This window comes from Lithobates pipiens, unplaced genomic scaffold (assembly GCF_037356315.1).
Source record: "Lithobates pipiens isolate NorthernLeopardFrog02 unplaced genomic scaffold, aLitPip1_a1.2 Scaffold_47, whole genome shotgun sequence".
Taxonomy (NCBI): Eukaryota; Metazoa; Chordata; class Amphibia; order Anura; family Ranidae; genus Lithobates; species Lithobates pipiens.
The window spans coordinates 1,033,487-1,056,650 of record NW_027507871.1 but is presented as its reverse complement, the minus strand read 5'-3'; the positions used below and the strand labels follow the sequence as shown (position 1 = coordinate 1,056,650).

At 50.8% G+C, this 23,164-nt stretch overlaps 1 protein-coding gene and 1 long non-coding RNA gene across 9 annotated transcripts in view; one reads left to right on the top strand and one right to left on the bottom strand.

Annotated features, from left to right (window-relative positions):
* LOC143956924 (uncharacterized) overlaps positions 1–23,164 on the bottom strand; it is a 114,067-nt gene that overhangs the window by 35,665 nt on the left and 55,238 nt on the right. The gene's annotated exons all lie outside the window — the stretch shown is intronic.
* LOC143956921 (tumor necrosis factor receptor superfamily member 1B-like) overlaps positions 1–23,164 on the top strand; it is a 120,851-nt gene that overhangs the window by 90,815 nt on the left and 6,872 nt on the right. For 4 of the 8 annotated variants that reach the window (XM_077467095.1, XM_077467089.1, XM_077467090.1 and 1 more), the window contains one exon: positions 15,302–15,321. The exons of 2 other annotated variants lie outside the window; for them this stretch is intronic. In XM_077467095.1, the coding sequence (XP_077323221.1) occupies positions 15,302–15,321 (20 nt within the window). The remainder of the gene's footprint in view (positions 1–15,301; positions 15,322–23,164) is intronic. 2 more of the 8 variants (XM_077467092.1, XM_077467091.1) reach the window with 1 other exon arrangement.

Sequence of the window (23,164 nt, the reverse complement as noted above, 5' to 3'; positions counted from 1 at the left end):
AAACAATTATAGACAGTACAGTAGCTCAGAATACAGTTGCTCTAAATACATCAAGACCGGAACATAGTATGGTACAGAACACATTTACAAGTATTCATACAGTCGAGTTATTAAGAGTCAGGCAGCAAGACACAGTAGTAGAGAAGTAACCCCGGTCGTCAAAAGATTCAAGGAACCAGCCACCTCTGTATAGCCCCCGCCAACAGATAACAGGCGATTGTGCAAGCCCCCCCAAAAAAAAGGGGGGGGGAGGGAGAAGGAGAGGAAGTGAGGAAAGAGGGGAGAGGGGGGAGAGAGAAGAGGGGGGAAAGAGAGAGGGGGAAGGAAGGGGGGGAGGGGGGGCGGGGGACCCCCTCAACCAGAACCATCTGTCTAACTAGACGTCCATGGGAGCCAGACCTTGTCAAATTTCCACGGACATCCTCGATTTAAGGTGTGTTAACTTATATAGCGGCAAAACATTATTCACGCTCTTTTCCCATAAAACGACACTAGGCGGAGTAGAGGAGATCCATCTACATAAGATCTCTTTTTTAGCGTAAAAAAGGAGATATGAAATCAGCAGCTTAGTGTGGTGTGGCCTTTGTTCATTATCATGGACGCCCAGCAATGCTAATTCAGGAGTCCTGGGGACATTCAGGTTGAGCCGGGTATTTAAGTGGTCAAAAATCTCCAACCAAAATCTAGAGAGCTTACGGCATTCCCAGAACATATGGAGGTACGTCCCTAGTTCCGACTTGCAACGGGGGCAGTGAGGATCCCTTGCAGGGTAGATCCTGGCCAAGCGCACGGGGGTATGATACACTCTGTGTAGAAATTTAGTTTGAATAAGTTTGTCCCCCGCCGAGATAACCAACTTGGGGCCCCGCTCCAAGCAGTCCTCCCAACCCTCCCTCTCCAGTGTGGGGATATCGGCCTTCCATTTGTCCCAAAGCGAGATCAGTTTAGAAGAGTCTATTGGGAGAATGGTGCGGTACAACTCGGACAGAGGTTTACGTGGGCCATCCCCTGTAAAGAGCTCCTCCAAGGGACTAAGTTGCAAAACCGGGGGGTCAGGAAATTGAGCTCTGGCCGCATGGCGTAATTGGGCATACCTGAAATACATCCAGCCAGGGAGCGCATGGGAGAGAGTCAGCTGATGGAGTGATAACAAGTTACCCAATGACATGATATCTCCCAAGGTTTTAATACCGAAACGCGCCCCACACCTGTGGGTCCGGGATCGTTCTGAAATGCGGCAGTTAGGATTACCCCATAAGGGCTGGGCCGGAGACCAGCACCCCGACCGCTTAAACCTGCGCTCGGTCACACTCCAGACTTTAATTGTCGCCCTCGTCGGCCCAGGGAGAGTAGCATACGCCTTCACCCCCCTGTAGACCAAATTTCGTAGATCCTGCAGGGAGCCCAGAAGAGCAGCCTCAAGGCACACCGCTGCGTTAGATCTCCGCGCCGCAAACCACCAAGAGACGGTGACCAACATAGCAGCCCAGTAGTAGACTCGCAGATTGGGAAGAGCAAGCCCTCCCAAACTCACCGGTGCCTGCAGCGCGGATTTGGCCAGCCGGGGGGCGGAGCCGTTCCATATAAAGGAACCAATACACTTGTCCGCCTCCTGAAAAAACGACCCCGGTATCCAGTCCGGGCAATTCCGGAATATATAGTTGAATTTGGGCAGAACTATCATTTTAATGATATTTATGCTTCCCACCAAATTCAACGGGAGCCCCGACCACGACCGACATCTCTCTCTCAGTAGGCGGAGAAGGGGAAGCACATTTAGGGTGTAGTATTTTGTATAATCTCTAGTCACCATCACCCCTAGGTATTTAAATTCAGTGGCCCATTGTAGCAGCATATTACCAGACGATGGGGGTGCTTGAGCATCCAGGGGGAAAAGGATCGATTTGGACCAATTTATGCGGATACCCGAAAAGGAACCAAATTGATTAAAAAGCGTGAGCGCGGCCGTTAGGGGTGGGCCTGTGTCATTCAGATAAAGCAGGGCATCGTCGGCGTAGAGGGAGATTTTTTCTTCCAGGGCACCCTTCCGTAAACCCCGTATTACAGGCGACTCCCGAATCAAAATCGCCAAAGGCTCCAGAGCCAAAGCAAACAGACCGGGTGACAGAGGGTATCCCTGCCGGGTGCCCCTCTGCTGGGAGAAAGGCTCCGAGACCCAGTCGTCGGCACGCACTCTGGCCCTTGGAGCCCTGTAGAGCAATCTCACCCACCTCAAAAACTTAGGGCCAAACCCAAAACTTTGGAGTACCTCCCAAAGGAAATCCCACTCCACCGAGTCGAAAGCCTTCTCGGCATCGAGGGAGGCAATCGCTCGGGACCCCACATCATCGTGATCAATAGAGAGGTTCAGGAACAGGCGCCTAATATTTATGTCAGTACCCTTACCGGGCATAAAGCCCGTTTGGTCAACATGTATCAGAGTGGAAATCACAGAGGTTAAGCGAGTGGCCAGGATCTTCGCTAGCAGTTTGGCCATCGACATTCAATAGAGATATGGGTCGATACGACCCACACTCCTGAGGATCCTTACCCGGCTTAGGAATCAATACAATAATAGCCTCCTCCATAGATCCAGGGAGGCAATCCGCCTCCCCAAGCCCATCAAGCAGAGCCTTGAGCTTAGGCGCCACCAGGTCAGCATGTTGCGAGTAAAATTCAGTGGGCAGTCCATCTGCGCCCGGAGTCTTGCCACTTTGAAGACAAACTATCGCCAACTGGACCTCCTCCAATGATATATCCCTGTCTAATAGCTCTCTATCCCCATCAGATAATTCCGGAAAGGGAATTCCATCTAAGTAATCCCGCAACTCAGTCGCAGAGTGGCAGGACCTAGTGACATCTCGAATACTAGCAATATGCGTAGAGGCTGACTGGGTCGAGGCATAGGCCAGGTCGATGCGGGACGATGCTCGGTGAGAGGCAGAGTGACATGTGTACTCACGCTCATGTGGGTGGTAATGGCGCCATACATCCACCAGAGCAAAGGTATCCGCCCAGATTTGTAGAGCGTTATTGAATTGGGACGTAGGGTGGAGTCTGTCCAGGTCCTGCGCGGGCACCATATTAACCACTTGCCGACCGCCGCACGACGATGTACGTCCATTTTTTGAAGAGGGATATCTCGGTAACGGCAGCAGCTGCAGCCACAACCGAGATATCCATCTCTTCAGGCAGCGGTCGGCTGTACGATAACGGTGGTCTCCGCGGCGGCCACCCCCCCTCCCGCCGCCCTCCCGCACCTTCCGCCGCTTACCGAAGCCGTCGGTAGCGGCGGAGGCGATCGGGTCCTTCCGTCTGCTGGGCATAGAGACAAGTGAGGCTAAGATGGCCCCCCCACTCGTCTCTATACCATAGGAGGGCGGAAGCGACGTCAAAACGTCACTTCCGCCCATACCTCTTAAAGGTATATTTTTTTTTTAAATGTCAGATTTTCTTTTTTTTTTTTTTGTTGCATTTTAGCCCAAATATGAGATCTGAGGACCTTTTGACCCCCCAGATCTCATATTTAAGAGGACCTGTCATGCTTTTTTCTATTACAAGGTATGTTTACATTCCTTGTAATAGGAATAAAAGTGATCCATTTTATTTATTTTTTTTAAAAAGTGTAAAAATAAATAAAATAAATAAGAAAAAAAAAAAATTTTTTTAAAAACACCCCGTTACGATGAGCTTGCGCACAGTAGCGAGCGCATACGTGAGTAGCTCCCGCATATGAAAACGGTGGTCAAACCACATATGTGAGGTATCGCCGCGATCGGTAGAGCGAGAGCAATAATTCTAGCCCTAGACCTCCTCTGTAACGCAAAAAATGCAACCTGTAGAATTTTTTAAATGTCGCTTATGGAGATTTTTGAGGCTAAAAGTTTGACGCCATTCCACGAGCGGGCGCAATTTTGAAGCGTGACATGTTGGGTATCAATTTACTCGGCGTACCATTATCTTTCACAGTATAAAAAAAAAAAATTGGGCTAATTTTACTGTTGTCTTATTTTTTTTATTCAAAAAAGTGAATTTTTTCCAAAAAAAAGTGCGCAAATACGGTGTGAAAAAAAGTATTTCAATGACCGCCATTTTATTCTCTAGGGTGTTAGAAAAAAAACAATATAAAATGTTTGGGGGTTCTAAGTAATTTTCTAGCAAAAAAAACTGTTTTAAACATGGAAACACCAAGTCCGAAAAAGAGGCCTGGTCCTTAAAGTGGAGGGCCACCCTGAAAAACAAAAAAATTTTAAAAATTACAAAAAATCTAAAAAAAAAAAAATGAAAAAAATTTTTTTTTTTTACTTACCAGAAATGCCTGTTGCTAGGCACTTTATCCTAATCTTCCTCTTCCTCCTCCGCAGAGATCTTCTGTCTTCTGTCTTCGTCGCGGCGTCTTCTGGGTAATGAGTCGCGCTGTGTTCTGGGAACTGTGTGTTCCAGAACACAGCGCGTCCCATTCAGAAAGCGCTGCGGGACTCGCGCATGCGCAGTAGCTGCGGGACTCGCGCATGCGCAGTAGGAAACGGGCAGTGAAGCCGTAAGGCTCCGCTGCCTGTTTCCCTTACAAGGGATGGCAGCACCGGGACCCGAGAGCCGAGGGACGGGTCGGCCTCGGGCGGCCGACATCGCGGGCACCCTGGACAGGTAAGTGTGTTTATTAAGTCAGCAGCTGCAGTGTTTGCAGCTGCTGACTTTTTTTTTTTTTTTTATAACCGGCCCTCCGCTTTAAGTGGTTAAAATCCCCAAAGACGAATACCTCCTGTACATTAAATCCCATAACCATTTGCATGACATCATATAATAACTGCACATCAGCCGGAGGTGGGAGGTATAGCCCCACCAACACTACTTCCCTTTCGTACATAGAGACATGCAGAATCACATATCTTCTGCCAGGGTCCGTCCGAACAGTCAAAATTTGTACCGGGAGAGACCTGTGGATTAGAATGCTAACTCCCCTCGCATTAGTAGAATAGGTAGCGTGGTAGTGGGCACCCACCCATGCTCTCCGAATACCGAGTACTCGCGAGCTAATCAAATGTGTCTCCTGAATAATACATATATGGGGGTTATATTTTTGCAAAAATTTAAAGACCAAGGACCTCTTAGTAGCCGAATTGAGACCCCGGACATTCCAGGAGATAATGGATATATTAGCCATCATAGAATACACATATGGAACACAGCTCGATCCACAGGTCCCCCACCCCCATCAGGCCCCCAGCAGGATGGCCACAGAGCGGGTAAGTCAACGGCTCTCCCACCCAGGGCATCCTGAGAAGGGAGAACACCGCCATACCATACCATACATAATATCTAGTAGAATCCCCTCGGAGATAAAGCAACTCCAACAGTGAAAAATAAACAGTTAGAACTCCCCATCCGCAACGGCGGAAGTAAACTCTCCCCCACACCCCCCCCCAAACCCGGGGATGCATCGTACCCCCGAAAACCAACACGTGTAACTACAGTAGAGGGCGTGCACTCATAGCAAGAGGTATCGCCCAGTGGGCACTGAAGGGCAATAGAGATGCTGGAAAAGCGTCTTATTATGTCTCCTAGCTGCAGCTAGGGGCACCAACTTCGTTTCAGAACAAACAAAAAACAAAGCAACAGAAAATGAGAGAGAAAAAAAAAAAAAAAAAAACGTTCAGTATGCGATACTTTTCCCGGGGGGGGGGGTCCTTGATGAAGAAACAGTCTCCCTCACAGGGGCAGATAATAGCATAACGGTAAAGGGTTGCAGCAGCAACCGTGCCCATCCGTCCCCAAAAGCACCAACCACATCGGACATACCCCGCCCCCGGGCCACGGTCATTCAGCAACCTGTCCAATCAAGCAGGAATCCGCAGACAGGGGTAAAGTCAAAGCAGGTGCCCAATAGCAAACACAGGGGCACATCCTCAGCATAAAGAACCAAGCAACCCCAGCAGAACCCCCCCAGGTAGTCTAAGCAGTCAGTAAATCCTCACCGCCAAGGCCAAAAGGTACAAAAATAATCCCGGGGACCCTGGATATACTGGGCAGTAGCACAGCGGGAAGCAAGGCCACCATACCCCCCCCACATGTGAAAAAAAGAAAGGAAGCTACCAAAAAAAAAAAGGGGGGGGGGAAGGGTGGGTCCGTAGAAGATCCATAATGGCATCCACCAACATAGGCCAAGGAAAAACAAGCATTTCACCGGTGTTCTATCGATGTAAAGGCAGGGATTCCAGCCAGGCAGCAGCCTCCCGCGGGTTGGTAAAGAATCTGGTGGCTTCTCCATCCTGCACCCTCAGCCTGGCCGGGAAAAGTACACTGTATTTAATATTGCGCGCCCGCAATCCCACTTTCACCTGATCAAAGGATCTGCGCATTTTCTGCGTTTCCAGGGAATAGTCCAGGAACAACATCACAGCAGCATTCTGGTAGCGCATTTCTCCCACCTTGCGAGCAGCGCGCAGAGCCTCATCCCTGTCCCTGAAGTGTAGAAGCCGAAATATCAGGGTGCGCGGTCTCGCACCAGGAGGCCCGGGAGCAGGGGGGACGCGGTGTGCTCGCTCCACCGTAAAATTATGGGGAGAACTGCGCCTCCGGTAGTAGATTCCGCAGCAGCTCCTCAACGAAGGATGTCGGGTTCTTCCCCTCCACTCCTTCGGGCAGGCCGACGACGCGGAGATTGTTCCTCCTGTTCCTATTCTCCACGTCGTCGACCTTGTATTCCAGGGCCCGAACCCGCGTGTGTAGAGTGCGGATGGATTCCGCGTGTTCGGCTGTAAGGTCTTCCGTCCTCCCCACTCGTTGCTCAGCTTCTGATACTCGCGATCGTAGCTTATCGAGGTCCTGGCGAACGAGGCCAACGTCCAGCTGCACAGCTTCAATTTTGTTAGTCAGGGTGGCCTGGCACGTTGCGATAGCTGCCATCACTTCCCGAAAGCCACTTCCCGCCCCCCCCCCCGCCTGTTCGCCCATATCTGTTTGTGAGGCCATATTGCACGCTCTCACAGGGGGGATCACCGCTCGCGGGGCCGCCACCGGGGTCTGGTCCGGGAAATGAAGCCTTTTTCCCCTTTGTCTTGTTCTAGAGGACATCCGGAGCTCAGGTGAGCTTTATTGGCTCGGAAACCGCAGCAGGAGCGCCGATACAGGATAATTTGCCAGCAGAGCTCTAGCGTCCACAACCTCTCAGTTCGCCATCTTGGACACGCCCGATGAGGCATTACTTACTAGAGAGTTCTATTGCCGGTACAGTCATAGATCTGGATCTGAATACTGCCCTCCAGTGGAGAGATGAGGCATTACTTACTAGAGAGGTCTATTGCCGGTACAGTCATAGATCTGGATCTGAATACTGCCCTCCGGTGGAGAGATGAGGCATTACTTACTAGAGAGGTCTATTGCCGGTACAGTCATAGATCTGGATCTGAATACTGCCCTCCGGTGGAGAGATGAGGCATTACTTACTAGAGAGGTCTATTGCCGGTACAGTCATAGATCTGGATCTGAATACTGCCCTCCGGTGGAGAGATGAGGCATTACTTACTAGAGAGGTCTATTGCCAGTACAGTCATAGATCTGGATCTGAATACTGCCCTCCGGTGGAGAGATGAGGCATTACTTACTAGAGAGGTCTATTGCCGGTACAGTCATAGATCAGGATCTGAATACTGCCCTCCGGTGGAGAGATGAGGCATTGCTTACTAGAGAGGTCTATTGCCGGTACAGTCATAGATCAGGGTCTGAATACTGCCCTCCGGTGGAGAGATGAGGCATTACTTACTAGAGAGGTCTATTGCCGGTACAGTCATAGATCAGGATCTGAATACTGCCCTCCGGTGGAGAGATGAGGCATTACTTACTAGAGAGGTCTATTGCCGGTACAGTCATAGATCTGGATCTGAATACTGCCCTCCGGTGGAGAGATGAGGCATTACTTACTAGAGAGTTCTATTGCCGGTACAGTCATAGATCTGGATCTGAATACTGCCCTCCGGTGGAGAGATGAGGCATTACTTACTAGAGAGGTCTATTGCCAGTACAGTCATAGATCTGGACCTGAATACTGCCCTCCGGTGGAGAGATGAGGCATTGCTTACTAGAGAGGTCTATTGCCAGTACAGTCATAGATCTGGATCTGAATACTGCCCTCCGGTGGAGAGATGAGGCATTACTTACTAGAGAGTTCTATTGCCGGTACAGTCATAGATCAGGATCTGAATACTGCCCTCCGGTGGAGAGATGAGGCATTGCTTACTAGAGAGGTCTATTGCCGGTACAGTCATAGATCTGGACCTGAATACTGCCCTCCGGTGGAGAGATGAGGCATTACTTACTAGAGAGGTCTATTGCCGGTACAGTCATAGATCAGGATCTGAATACTGCCCTCCGGTGGAGAGATGAGGCATTACTTACTAGAGAGGTCTATTGCCGGTACAGTCATAGATCAGGATCTGAATACTGCCCTCCGGTGGAGAGATGAGGCATTGCTTACTAGAGAGGTCTATTGCCGGTACAGTCATAGATCAGGGTCTGAATACTGCTCCCCGGTGGAGAGATGAGGCATTACTTACTAGAGAGGTCTATTGCCAGTACAGTCATAGATCAGGATCTGAATACTGCCCTCCGGTGGAGAGATGAGGCATTACTTACTAGAGAGGTCTATTGCTGGTACAGTCATAGATCAGGATCTGAATACTGCTCCCCGGTGGAGACATGAGGCATTACTTACTAGAGAGGTCTATTGCCGGTACAGTCATAGATCAGGATCTGAATACTGCCCTCCGGTGGAGAGATGAGGCATTGCTTACTAGAGAGGTCTATTGCCGGCATTTCCTTTATTTAGACAAGTAAATATTTAAAAACGAAATATCCAAACCCCAGAACAAAAATGAAATATATTTCAGCTTACCAGTCCTTAGATGTAATGGCGGCCTTAGTTTTCCTTTTTCAAGCTAAAAATATTTTCAGCAAGTACGGGAAAATACCCGTTGAGCTAGCTATATGCATTGCCCTTGTATAAACTACAAATCCCTCCACCCCCGTGTAATGGAGATGGGGGGAGACCTGTTTTCAGTCCATATCAGGAGAGCGGACCAAGATGACAATCATCCCTCCCCCCATACATTGTGATTTTATGAATTAGTCTGTATTTATGATCCCCGATGTAAAGGCAGCGGAACCTTCCCGCCATCTATACCGGCCTTTCCCAACCTTCTCCCACAGGAACCCCTAAAATAATTTCCAGGTCTCGGGGAACCCTGCTAAAACCAATTCTTTGGCACTGATTAAATAGACAGCAAGGGGGTGGTAAAAATGGGCAGATGAGCTGTGGTCCAAATCCCCCCCAACTGCCCACCTAGAACGTAACATGCAGCCGGACAGGTGTGTTCACTTCCTGCGGGGAACCTCTTTAACTTCTGAAGCTTCAACTTCCCTCATCATGTAAATCAGGCGCTGCAGAGAGCTAGAAAGATACCTGGTGTCATTGTGCTGACCTTGTCCAATCATGAAGGGCAATGTCATCCACAGGACCCTCTGGAGCCGGGGACTCCCAACTGCCCCCCCCCCCCCACTGTCAGCAACAGAGGATTTCCTACCACCAACAATGGGGCACTATTCCTCCCACTGACGCCAATGATGGGGCACTATTCCTCCCACTGATATCAATGATGGGGCACTATTCCTCCCACTGACACCAATGATGGGGCACTATTCCTCCCACTGACGCCAATGATGGGGCACTATTCCTCCTACTGACACCAATGATGGGGCACTATTCCTCCCACTGATACCAATGAGGGGGCACTATTCCCTCACAATGACACCAATGATGGGACACTATTCCTCCCACTGACACCAATGATGGGGCACTATTCCTCCCACTGACACCAATGATGAGGCACTATTCCTCCCACTGACACCAATGATGGGGCACTATTCCTCTCACTGACACCAATGATGGGGCACTATTCCTCCCACTGACACCAATGATGAGGCACTATTCCTCCCACTGACGCCAATGATGGGGCACTATTCCTCCCACTGATATCAATGATGGGGCACTATTCCTCCCACTGACACCAATGATGGGGCACTATTCCTCCCACTGACACCAATGATGGGGCACTATTCCACCCACTGACACCAATGATGGGGCACTATTCCTCCCACTGATACCAATGATGGGGCACTATTCCACCCACTGACACCAATGATGGGGCACTATTCCTCCCACTGATACCAATGATGGGGCACTATTTCCCCCACTGATACCAATGATGGGGCACTATTCCTCCCACTGACACCAATGATGGGACACTATTCCTCCCACTGATACCAATGATGGGGCACTATTCCCCCCACTGATACCAATGATGGGGCACTATTCCTCCCACTGACACCAATGATGGGGCACTATTCCTCCACTGATACCAATGATGGGGCACTATTCCTCCCACTGACACCAATGATGGGGCACTATTCCTCCCACTGATACCAATGATGGGGCACTATTCCTCCCACTGACACCAATGATGGGGCACTATTCCTCCCACTGATACCAATGATGGGGCACTATTCCCCCCACTGACACCAATGATGGGGCACTATTCCTCCCACTGACACCAATGATGGGGCACTATTTCCCCCACTGATACCAATGATGGGGCACTATTCCCCCCACTGACACCAATGATGGGGCACTATTCCTCCCACTGATACCAATGATGGGGCACTATTCCTCCCACTGATACCAATGATGGGGCACTATTCCTCCCACTGATACCAATGATGGGGCACTATTTCCCCCACTGATACCAATGATGGGGCATTATTCCCTCCCACTGATACCAATGATGGGGCACTATTCCTCCCACTGACACCAATGATGGGGCACTATTCCTCCCACTGATACCAATGATGGGGCACTATTTCCCCCACTGATACCAATGATGGGGCACTATTCCCCCCACTGACACCAATGATGGGGCACTATTCCTCCCACTGATACCAATGATGGGGCACTATTCCTCCCACTGATACCAATGATGGGGCACTATTCCTTCCACTGACACCAATGATGGGGCACTATTCCTCCCACTGATACCAATGATGGGGCACTATTTCCCCCACTGATACCAATGATGGGGCACTATTCCCCCCACTGACACCAATGATGGGGCACTATTCCTCCCACTGATACCAATGATGGGGCACTATTCCTCCCACTGATACCAATGATGGGGCACTATTCCTTCCACTGACACCAATGATGGGGCACTATTCCTCCCACTGATACCAATGATGGGGCACTATTTCCCCCACTGATACCAATGATGGGGCACTATTCCTCCCACTGACACCAATGATGGGGCACTATTCCTCCCACTGATACCAATGATGGGGCACTATTCCCCCCACTGACACCAATGATGGGGCACTATTCCTCCCACTGACACCAATGATGGGGCACTATTCCTCCACTGATACCAATGATGGGGCACTATTCCTCCCACTGACACCAATGATGGGGCACTATTCCTCCCACTGATACCAATGATGGGGCACTATTCCTCCCACTGATACCAATGATGGGGCACTATTCCCCCCACTGACACCAATGATGGGGCACTATTCCTCCCACTGACACCAATGATGGGGCACTATTTCCCCCACTGATACCAATGATGGGGCACTATTCCCCCCACTGACACCAATGATGGGGCACTATTCCTCCCACTGATACCAATGATGGGGCACTATTCCTCCCACTGATACCAATGATGGGGCACTATTCCCCCCACTGACACCAATGATGGGGCACTATTCCTCCCACTGACACCAATGATGGGGCACTATTTCCCCCACTGATACCAATGATGGGGCACTATTCCCCCCACTGACACCAATGATGGGGCACTATTCCTCCCACTGATACCAATGATGGGGCACTATTCCTCCCACTGATACCAATGATGGGGCACTATTTCCCCCACTGATACCAATGATGGGGCACTATTCCCCCCACTGACACCAATGATGGGGCACTATTCCTCCCACTGATACCAATGATGGGGCACTATTCCTCCCACTGATACCAATGATGGGGCACTATTCCTCCCACTGACACCAATGATGGGGCACTATTCCTCCCACTGATACCAATGATGGGGCACTATTTCCCCCACTGATACCAATGATGGGGCACTATTCCTCCCACTGACACCAATGATGGGGCACTATTCCTCCCACTGATACCAATGATGGGGCACTATTCCCCCCACTGACACCAATGATGGGGCACTATTCCTCCCACTGATACCAATGATGGGGCACTATTCCTCCCACTGACACCAATGATGGGGCACTATTCCTCCACTGATACCAATGATGGGGCACTATTCCTCCCACTGACACCAATGATGGGGCACTATTCCTCCCACTGATACCAATGATGGGGCACTATTCCTCCCACTGACACCAATGATGGGGCACTATTCCTCCCACTGATACCAATGATGGGGCACTATTCCCCCCACTGACACCAATGATGGGGCACTATTCCTCCCACTGACACCAATGATGGGGCACTATTTCCCCCACTGATACCAATGATGGGGCACTATTCCCCCCACTGACACCAATGATGGGGCACTATTCCTCCCACTGATACCAATGATGGGGCACTATTCCTCCCACTGATACCAATGATGGGGCACTATTCCTCCCACTGATACCAATGATGGGGCACTATTTCCCCCACTGATACCAATGATGGGGCACTATTCCCCCCACTGACACCAATGATGGGGCACTATTCCTCCCACTGATACCAATGATGGGGCACTATTCCTCCCACTGATACCAATGATGGGGCACTATTCCTCCCACTGACACCAATGATGGGGCACTATTTCTCCCACTGACACCAATGATGGGGCACTATTCCTCCCACTGACACCAATGATGGGGCACTATTCCTCCCACTGACACCAATGATGGGGCACTATTCCTCCCACTGATACCAATGATGGGGCACTATTCCCCCCACTGACACCAATGATGGGGCACTATTCCTCCCACTGACACCAATGATGGGGCACTATTCCTCCCACTGACGCCAATGATGGGGCACTATTAATCCCACTGACACCAATGATGGGGCACTATTCCTCCCACTGACACCAATGATGGGGCACTATTCCTCCCACTGACACCAATGATGGGGCACTATTCCTCCCACTGACGCCAATGATGGGGCACTATTCCTCCCACTGACACCAACGATGGGGCACTATTCCTCCCACTGACACCAACGATGGGGCACTATTCCTCCCACTGACACCAATGATGGGGCACTATTCCTCCCACTGACAGCAATGATGGGGCACTATTCCCCCCACTGATACCAATGATGGGGCACTATTAATCCCACTGACACCAACGATGGGGCACTATTCCTCCCACTGACACCAATGATGGGGCACTATTCCTCCCACTGACACCAATGATGGGGCACTATTCCTCCCACTGATACCAATGATGGGGCACTATTCCTCCCACTGATACCAATGATGGGGCACTATTCCTCCCACTGATACCAATGATGGGGCACTATTCCTCCCACTGATACCAATGATGGGGCACTATTTCTCCCACTGACACCAATGATGGGGCACTATTCCTCCCACTGACACCAATGATGGGGCACTATTCCCCCCACTGACACCAATGATGGGGCACTATTCCTCCCACTGATACCAATGATGGGGCACTATTTCCCCCACTGATACCAATGATGGGGCACTATTCCTCCCACTGACACCAATGATGGGGCACTATTCCTCCCACTGATACCAATGATGGGGCACTATTCCTCCCACTGATACCAACGATGGGGCACTATTCCTCCCACTGACACCAACGATGGGGCACTATTCCTCCCACTGACACCAATGATGGGGCACTATTCCTCCCACTGACAGCAATGATGGGGCACTATTCCCCCCACTGATACCAATGATGGGGCACTATTAATCCCACTGACACCAACGATGGGGCACTATTCCTCCCACTGACACCAATGATGGGGCACTATTCCTCCCACTGATACCAATGATGGGGCACTATTCCTCCCACTGATACCAATGATGGGGCACTATTCCTCCCACTGATACCAATGATGGGGCACTATTCCTCCCACTGATACCAATGATGGGGCACTATTTCTCCCACTGACACCAATGATGGGGCACTATTCCTCCCACTGACACCAATGATGGGGCACTATTCCCCCCACTGACACCAATGATGGGGCACTATTCCTCCCACTGATACCAATGATGGGGCACTATTTCCCCCACTGATACCAATGATGGGGCACTATTCCTCCCACTGACACCAATGATGGGGCACTATTCCTCCCACTGATACCAATGATGGGGCACTATTCCTCCCACTGATACCAACGATGGGGCACTATTCCTCCCACTGACACCAACGATGGGGCACTATTCCTCCCACTGACACCAATGATGGGGCACTATTCCTCCCACTGACAGCAATGATGGGGCACTATTCCCCCCACTGATACCAATGATGGGGCACTATTAATCCCACTGACACCAACGATGGGGCACTATTCCTCCCACTGACACCAATGATGGGGCACTATTCCTCCCACTGACACCAATGATGGGGCACTATTCCTCCCACTGATACCAATGATGGGGCACTATTCCTCCCACTGATACCAATGATGGGGCACTATTCCTCCCACTGATACCAATGATGGGGCACTATTTCTCCCACTGACACCAATGATGGGGCACTATTCCTCCCACTGACACCAATGATGGGGCACTATTCCCCCCACTGACACCAATGATGGGGCACTATTCCTCCCACTGATACCAATGATGGGGCACTATTTCCCCCACTGATACCAATGATGGGGCACTATTCCTCCCACTGACACCAATGATGGGGCACTATTCCTCCCACTGATACCAATGATGGGGCACTATTCCTCCCACTGATACCAATGATGGGGCACTATTCCTCCCACTGACACCAGGATACATTTTTAGCCCACAATTCAGACCCCTAAAGGTTGAAGGACAGTAAAGTGACCCTTTGCTTAGAATATTTGTGGCTCTGGAAGAACTTTGGCTGACAATCACATCCAAACAAGTGAAGTCATTTTAGAATGTGAAAGTCAGGAAAGAAGCGATAGGAAGGCCGACCGATAGTCGGGGGAGGGGAGGATCGCTGTGTACATTGTGTGTCCGGCTCTGAAAATCTTCTTTTCTTTGTTTTCCAGGTTGTGTGGCCAAAATCAAGGTGAGAATCGCCCTCCGGAGCCCCAATATCAGGAGGTGTGAGGGGCCCTGATTGGTGGGACTTTCCTTCCACTTACCTGAGTGCACCTATCACCTCCGCCCGATGCAGGGAAACCCATATACACTATATACATATACCCTATATACACTATATATACATACACTATATACATACACTATATATACATATACCCTATATACACTATATACATACACTATATATACATACACTATATACATCTATATATACAGACACTATATTGGCATTAAAAAGGGATCCAGAGATAAAAGGATAATTCTCCCCTCTACAAGACTCTGGTCCGGCCGCACCTGGAGTATACTGTCCAGTTCTGGGCACCAGTCCTCAGGAAGGATGTACTGGAAATGGAGCGACTACTAGACATGTGCAGAGTAAAATATTTCGTTTCGGAATTTCGTTTTCGTCCGAAAACTTAATTTATTTAGTTACTCCCGAAATTCGTTTTTATTTATTTCGTTTTTCGTTCAAAAATTGCATTCGTCCGAAAATCCACATGAATTACGTTCGAATCTGTCTTGGAAGGCTTATGGTGTCTATCGAATGTATAAAGAAGATTCGACGGAGCTAGTATATAGCATACTTTAGAACCCTATTAAAGTCTATGGGACTCCAACGTTCAAAATCTAAAGTGCTCATTTTAAAGACTAATTTGCAAGTTACTGTCCTAAAAAGTGTTTGGGGACCCGGGTCCTGCCCCAGGGGAGTGTTTGGGGACCCGGGTCCTGCCCCAGGGGAGTGTTTGGGGACCCGGGTCCTGCCCCAGGGGAGTGTTTGGGGACCCGGGTCCTGCCCCAGGGAAGTGTTTGGGGACCCGGGTCCTGCCCCAGGGGAGTGTTTGGGGACCCGGGTCCTGCCCCAGGGGAGTGTTTGGGGACCCGGGTCCTGCCCCAGGGGAGTGTTTGGGGACCCGGGTCCTGCCCCAGGGGAGTGTTTGGGGACCCGAGTCCTGCCCCAGAGAAGTGTTTGGGGACCCGGGTCCTGCCCCAGGGGAGTGTTTGGGGACCCGGGTCCTGCCCCAGGGGAGTGTTTGGGGACCCGGGTCCTGCCCCAGGGGAGTGTTTGGGGACCCGGGTCCTGCCCCAGAGAAGTGTTTGGGGACCCGGGTCCTGCCCCAGGGGAGTGTTTGGGGACCCGGGTCCTGCCCCAGGGGAGTGTTTGGGGACCCGGGTCCTGCCCCAGGGGAGTGTTTGGGGACCCGAGTCCTGCCCCAGGGGACATGGATCAATGCAAAAAAAAGTTTTAAAAACGGCCGTTTTTTCGGGAGCAGTGAATTTAATAATGATTAAAGTGAAACAATAAAAGCGTAATATTCCTTTAAATTTTGTACCTGGGGGGTGTCTATAGTATGCCTGTGAAGGGGCGCATGTTTCCCGTGCTTAGAACTGTCCCTGCACAAAGTGTTATTTATGCAGGAAAAAAAGTCCTTTAAAATCACTCGCAGCTATTATGAATTGTCGGCTCCCGTAATACAGAGAACACTCATTGAAAGTCATTGATAAAAAAATAAATAAATAAAAAAGCGTGGGGGTCCCCCAAATTCAATTACCAGGCCCTTCAGGTCTGGTATGGATATTAAGGGGAACCCGCGTCAAATTTAAAAAAAAATTGACGTGGGGGTCCCCCTAAAAATCCATACCAGACCCTTTATCCGAGCACACAACCTGGCAGGCCGCAGGAAAAGAGGGGGGGACGCGAGAGCGGCCCCCCTCCCTCCAGAACCGTACCAGGCCACATGCCCTCAACATTGGGAGGATGCTGTGGGGGTCTGTGACCCCTCAAAACACCTTGTCCCCATGTTGATGAGGACAAGGGCCTCATCCCCACAACCCTGGCCGGTGGTTGTGGGGGTCTGCGGGCAGGGGGCTTATCAGAATCTGGAAGCCCCCTTTAACAAGGGAACCCCCAGATCCCAGCCCCCCCTGTTTGAAATGGTAAGGGGGTACAAAAGTACCCCTACCATTTCACAAAGAAAGTGTAAAAAATAGTTAAATAAGACAAACACACTTTTGAAAAATTCCTTTATTAAAAATAAAAAAAAGATTCCAGCGGTGCTAATCCACTCTTGCTATCCAGCGACGGATCTCCGGGGTCCAGCGATGGATGATCATATCCAGCGACGGGGGATCATCTCTCCGTGGTCCAGCGGTGGCTCATCTGAATCAGCGCAGCATCCTTCTTCTGTCTCCACGGAGGAGACACTTCAGGGATTCTGGCGGCCTGACGTTTCTTATATACGGAGGGCGGGGCCACCCGTCACCTGACCCCGTCCCCTCTGACGCAAGGGGAAACCCGGGGTTCCCCGTGACGTATGGGTGACCCCGCACCCCTCTGATGTAACACAGGCAGGTTTCCGTTACATCAGAGGGGGGCGGGGTCACCCATACGTCACGGGGAACCCCGGAGATCCGTCGCTGGATAGCAAGAGTGGATTAGCACCGCTGGAATCTTTTTTTTATTTTTAATAAAGGAATTTTTCAAAAGTGTGTTTGTCTTATTTAACTATTTTTTACACTTTCTTTGTGAAATGGTAGGGGTACTTTTGTACCCCCTTACCATTTCAAACAGGGGGGGGGGCGGGATCTGGGGGTCCCCTTGTTAAAGGGGGCTTCCAGATTCTGATAAGCCCCCCGCCCGCAGACCCCCACAACCACCGGCCAGGGTTGTGGGGATGAGGCCCTTGTCCTCATCAACATGGGGACATGGTGCTTTGAGGGGTCACAGACCCCCACAGCATCCTCCCAATGTTGAGGGCATGTGGCCTGGTACGGTTCTGGAGGGAGGGGGGGGCCGCTCTCGTCCCCCCCTCTTTTCCTGCAGCCTGCCAGGTTGTGTGCTCGGATAAAGGGTCTGGTATGGATTTTTAGGGGGACCCCCACGTCAATTTTTTTTTAAATTTGACACGGGGTTCCCCTTAATATCCACACCAGACCTGAAGGGCCTGGTAATTGAATTTGGGGGACCCCCACGCTTTTTTATTTATTTTTTTATTTTTTTATCAATGACTTTCAATGAGTGTTCTCTGTATTACGGGAGCCGACAATTCATAATAGCTGCGAGTGATTTTAAAGGACTTTTTTTCCTGCATAAATGACACTTTGTGCAGGGACAGTTCTAAGCACAGGAAACATGCGCCCCTTCACAGGCATACTATAGACATCCCCCAGCTACGAAATTTAAAGGAATATTACACTTTTATTGTTTCACTTTAATCATTATTAAAATCACTGCTCCCGAAAAAACGGCCGTTTTTAAAACTTTTTTTTTGCATTGATCCATGTCCCCTGGGGCAGGACCCGGGTCCCCAAACACTCCCCTGGGGCAGGACCCGGGTCCCCAAACACTCCCCTGGGGCAGGACCCGGGTCCCCAAACACTCCCCTGGGGCAGGACCCGGGTCCCCAAACACTCCCCTGGGGCAGGACCCGGGTCCCCAAACACTCCCCTGGGGCAGGACCCGGGTCCCCAAACACTCCCCTGGGGCAGGACCCGGGTCCCCAAACACTTTTTAGGACAATAACTTGCAGAATCTTTTCTCTCTGTCAAATATTTTCTCTATATAATCTTGGACTAATAGAGGTAAGGTGAGGCACAGTCCACCACAGGTTCTATAGACAGATTGTTATTGTCAGAGTCACGTCGAATCTCCTATTCTATATCCAACTGTTGTAACAACTAAAACGAAAATAAAGCATTTATTTATGTCGGATCTTTCGTTATCGTTTGTCAAAACGAAAACGAAAATAGCTGAAATTCGGACGAAAACGAATGCACATGTCTAGCGACTACAAAGAAGGGCAACAAAGCTAATAAAGGGTCTGGAGGATATTAGTTATGAGGAAAGGTTGTGAGCTCTGAACTTATTCTTCCTGGAGAAGAGACGCCTGAGAGGGGATATGATTTCATTATATAAATACCGGACTGGTGACCCCACAATATATAAATACCGGACTGGTGACCCCACAATATATAAATACTGGACTGGTGACCCCACAATATACAAATACCGGACTGGTGACCCCACAATATATAAATACCAGACTGGTGACCCTACAATATATAAATACCAGACTGGTGACCCCACAATATATAAATACCAGACTGGTGACCCTACAATATATAAATACCAGACTGGTGACCCTACAATATATAAATACCGGACTGGTGACCCCACAATATATAAATACCAGACTGGTGACCCCACAATATCTAAATACCGGACTGGTGACACCACAATATATAAATACCGGAGTGGTGACCCCACAATATATAAATACTGGAGTGGTGACCCCACAATATATAAATACTGGACTGGTGACCCCACAATAGGGAGAAAACTTTTCCGTGGAAGGGAGTGTAACAAGACTCGTGGCCACTCATTAAAATGAGAAGAAAAGAGGCTTAACCTTAAACTATGTAGACGGTTCTTTACTGTAAGAACAGCAAGGATGTGGAATTCCCTTCCACAGATGGTGGTCTCAGTGGGGGAGCATCGATAGTTTCAAGAAATTATAAAATAAGCACCTGAACCACCATCACCTCCACCATCACCTCCACCTCCACCATCACCTCCACCTCCACCATCACTTCCACCATCACCTTCACCATCACCTCCACCTCCACCATCACCTCCACCTCCACCATCACCTCCACCTCCACCATCACCTCCACCTCCACCATCACTTCCACCATCACCTCCACCATCACTTCCACCATCACCTTCACCATCACCTCCACCTCCACCATCACCTCCACCTCCACCATCACCATCACCTCCACCTCCACCATCACTTCCACCATCACCTCCACCATCACCATCACCTTCACCATCACCTCCACCTCCACCATCACCTCCACCTCCACCATCACCTCCACCTCCACCATCACTTCCACCATCACCTCCACCTCCACCATCACCTCCACCTCCACCATCACTTCCACCATCACCTCCACCATCACCTTCACCATCACCTCCACCATCACCTCCACCATCACCTCCACCATCACTTCCACCATCACCTTCACCATCACCTCCACCATCACTTCCACCATCACCTCCACCATCACTTCCACCATCACCTCCACCATCACCATCACCTTCACCATCACCTCCACCTCCACCATCACCTCCACCTCCACCATCACCTCCACCTCCACCATCACTTCCACCATCACCTCCACCTCCACCATCACCTCCACCTCCACCATCACTTCCACCATCACCTCCACCATCACCTTCACCATCACCTCCACCATCACCTCCACCATCACCTCCACCATCACTTCCACCATCACCTTCACCATCACCTCCACCATCACTTCCACCATCACCTCCACCATCACTTCCACCATCACCTCCACCATCACCATCACCTTCACCATCACCTCCACCTCCACCATCACCTCCACCTCCACCATCACCTCCACCTCCACCATCACTTCCACCATCACCTCCACCTCCACCATCACCTCCACCTCCACCATCACTTCCACCATCACCTCCACCATCACCTTCACCATCACCTCCACCTCCACCATCACCTCCACCATCACCTCCACCATCACTTCCACCATCACCTTCACCATCACCTCCACCTCCACCATCACCTCCACCATCACTTCCACCATCACCTCCACCATCACCTTCACCATCACCTCCACCTCCACCATCACCTCCACCTCCACCATCACCTCCACCATCACCTCCACCATCACCTCCATCTACACCATCACCTCCACCTCCACCACCACCTCCACCATCACCTCCACCATCACCTCCATCTACACCATCACCTCCACCACCACTTCCACCTCCATCTACACCATCACCTCCACCATTACCTCCACCATCACCTCCACAATCACCATCACCTCCACCATCGCCTCCACCATCACCATCACAGCCACCATCACCTCCACCATCACCTCCACCATCACCTCCATCTACACCATCACCATCACCTCCACCATCACCTCCACCATTACCTCCACCTCCACCACCACCATCACCATCACCTCCACCATCGCCTCCACCATCACCATCACCTCCACCATCGCCTCCACCATCACCATCACCTCCACCATCACCTCCACCTCCACCATCACCTCCATCTACACCATCACCATCACCATCACCTCCACCATCACCTCCACCATTACCTCCACCTCCACCACCACCATCACCATCACCTCCACCATCGCCTCCACCATCACCATCACCTCCACCATCGCCTCCACCATCACCTCCACCATTACCTCCACCTCCACCATCACCTCCATCTACACCATCACCTCCACCATCGCCTCCACCATCACCATCACCTCCACCATCACCTCCACCTCCACCATCACCTCCATCTACACCATCACCATCACCATCACCTCCACCATCACCTCCACCATTACCTCCACCTCCACCACCACCATCACCATCACCTCCACCATCGCCTCCACCATCACCATCACCTCCACCATTACCTCCACCTCCACCACCACCATCACCATCACCTCCACCATCGCCTCCACCATCACCATCACCTCCACCATCGCCTCCACCATCACCTCCACCATTACCTCCACCTCCACCATCACCTCCATCTACACCATCACCTCCACCATCACCTCCACCATCACCTCCACCATTACCTCCACCTCCACCATCACCTCCATCTACACCATCACCTCCACCATCACCTCCACCTCCACCACCACTTCCACCTCCATCTACACCATCACCTCCACCATCACCTCCACAATCACCATCACCTCCACCATCGCCTCCACCATCACCATCACCTCCACCATCACCTCCACCTCCACCATCACCTCCACCATCACCTCCACCATCACCTCCACCTCCACCACCACCATCACCATCACCTCCACCATCACCTCCACCATCACCTCCACCATTACCTCCACCTCCACCACCACCATCACCATCACCTCCACCATCGCCTCCACCATCACCATCACCTCCACCATCGCCTCCACCATCACCTCCACCATTACCTCCACCATCACCTCCATCTACACCATCACCTCCACCATCACCTCCACCATTACCTCCACCTCCACCATCACCTCCATCTACACCATCACCTCCACCATCACCTCCACCTCCACCACACCTCTTCACTACTTCCTGTCTTTTATGAGCTGTTTTCCTGGAGGCCTTTAACCCCCTGTGTGCTGAATCCCTGTGGTCAGGGAGGGAGGCTCTTTCCCACCCAAATATCACTTCAGAGGCCCCCAAATTCCGGGTCCCAACTAACTTTCTCTTAATATAGAGAGGACCGCGAGTCAGTCCTCTCCTGATGACTACACCCGGAATTCCTCACCCATTCTGGGTGACCCCCTGAAGTTTACCGTGACTCCCTGAAAGGGACCACAATCCGAATACTGGGGCTACATCACCCATCCAGGACCCAACCTTGGCGTCCTGTACAATATATATATATCTTCTCCAGTCATTTCCCTAGCACAGTCCTCTCTCTTCTTCATAATTCTCTCCTCTTCTGGGAATGTCCAGTTACTGTCTGTGCTGGCCCAGCTCCTTCCTATCTCCCTTCACCTCCTTATATAATCTTGCCGGGGGGGACTGAAGAGGAATCCTATGGGGTGTTACCTGAAGGACAGTTGTGACATCAAAGATGGCGGCACGCAGACACAATGTCGGGGCAGCTGAATAACATGACATACAATAAATGCTCATATCGTGTGATGGGAGTTCGGTGAAAGGAATTGTCCGCTGATTGGCTCTTTAAAGCGGGAGTCCGCCGTTTTTTTTTTTTTTTTTAAAGCCAGCA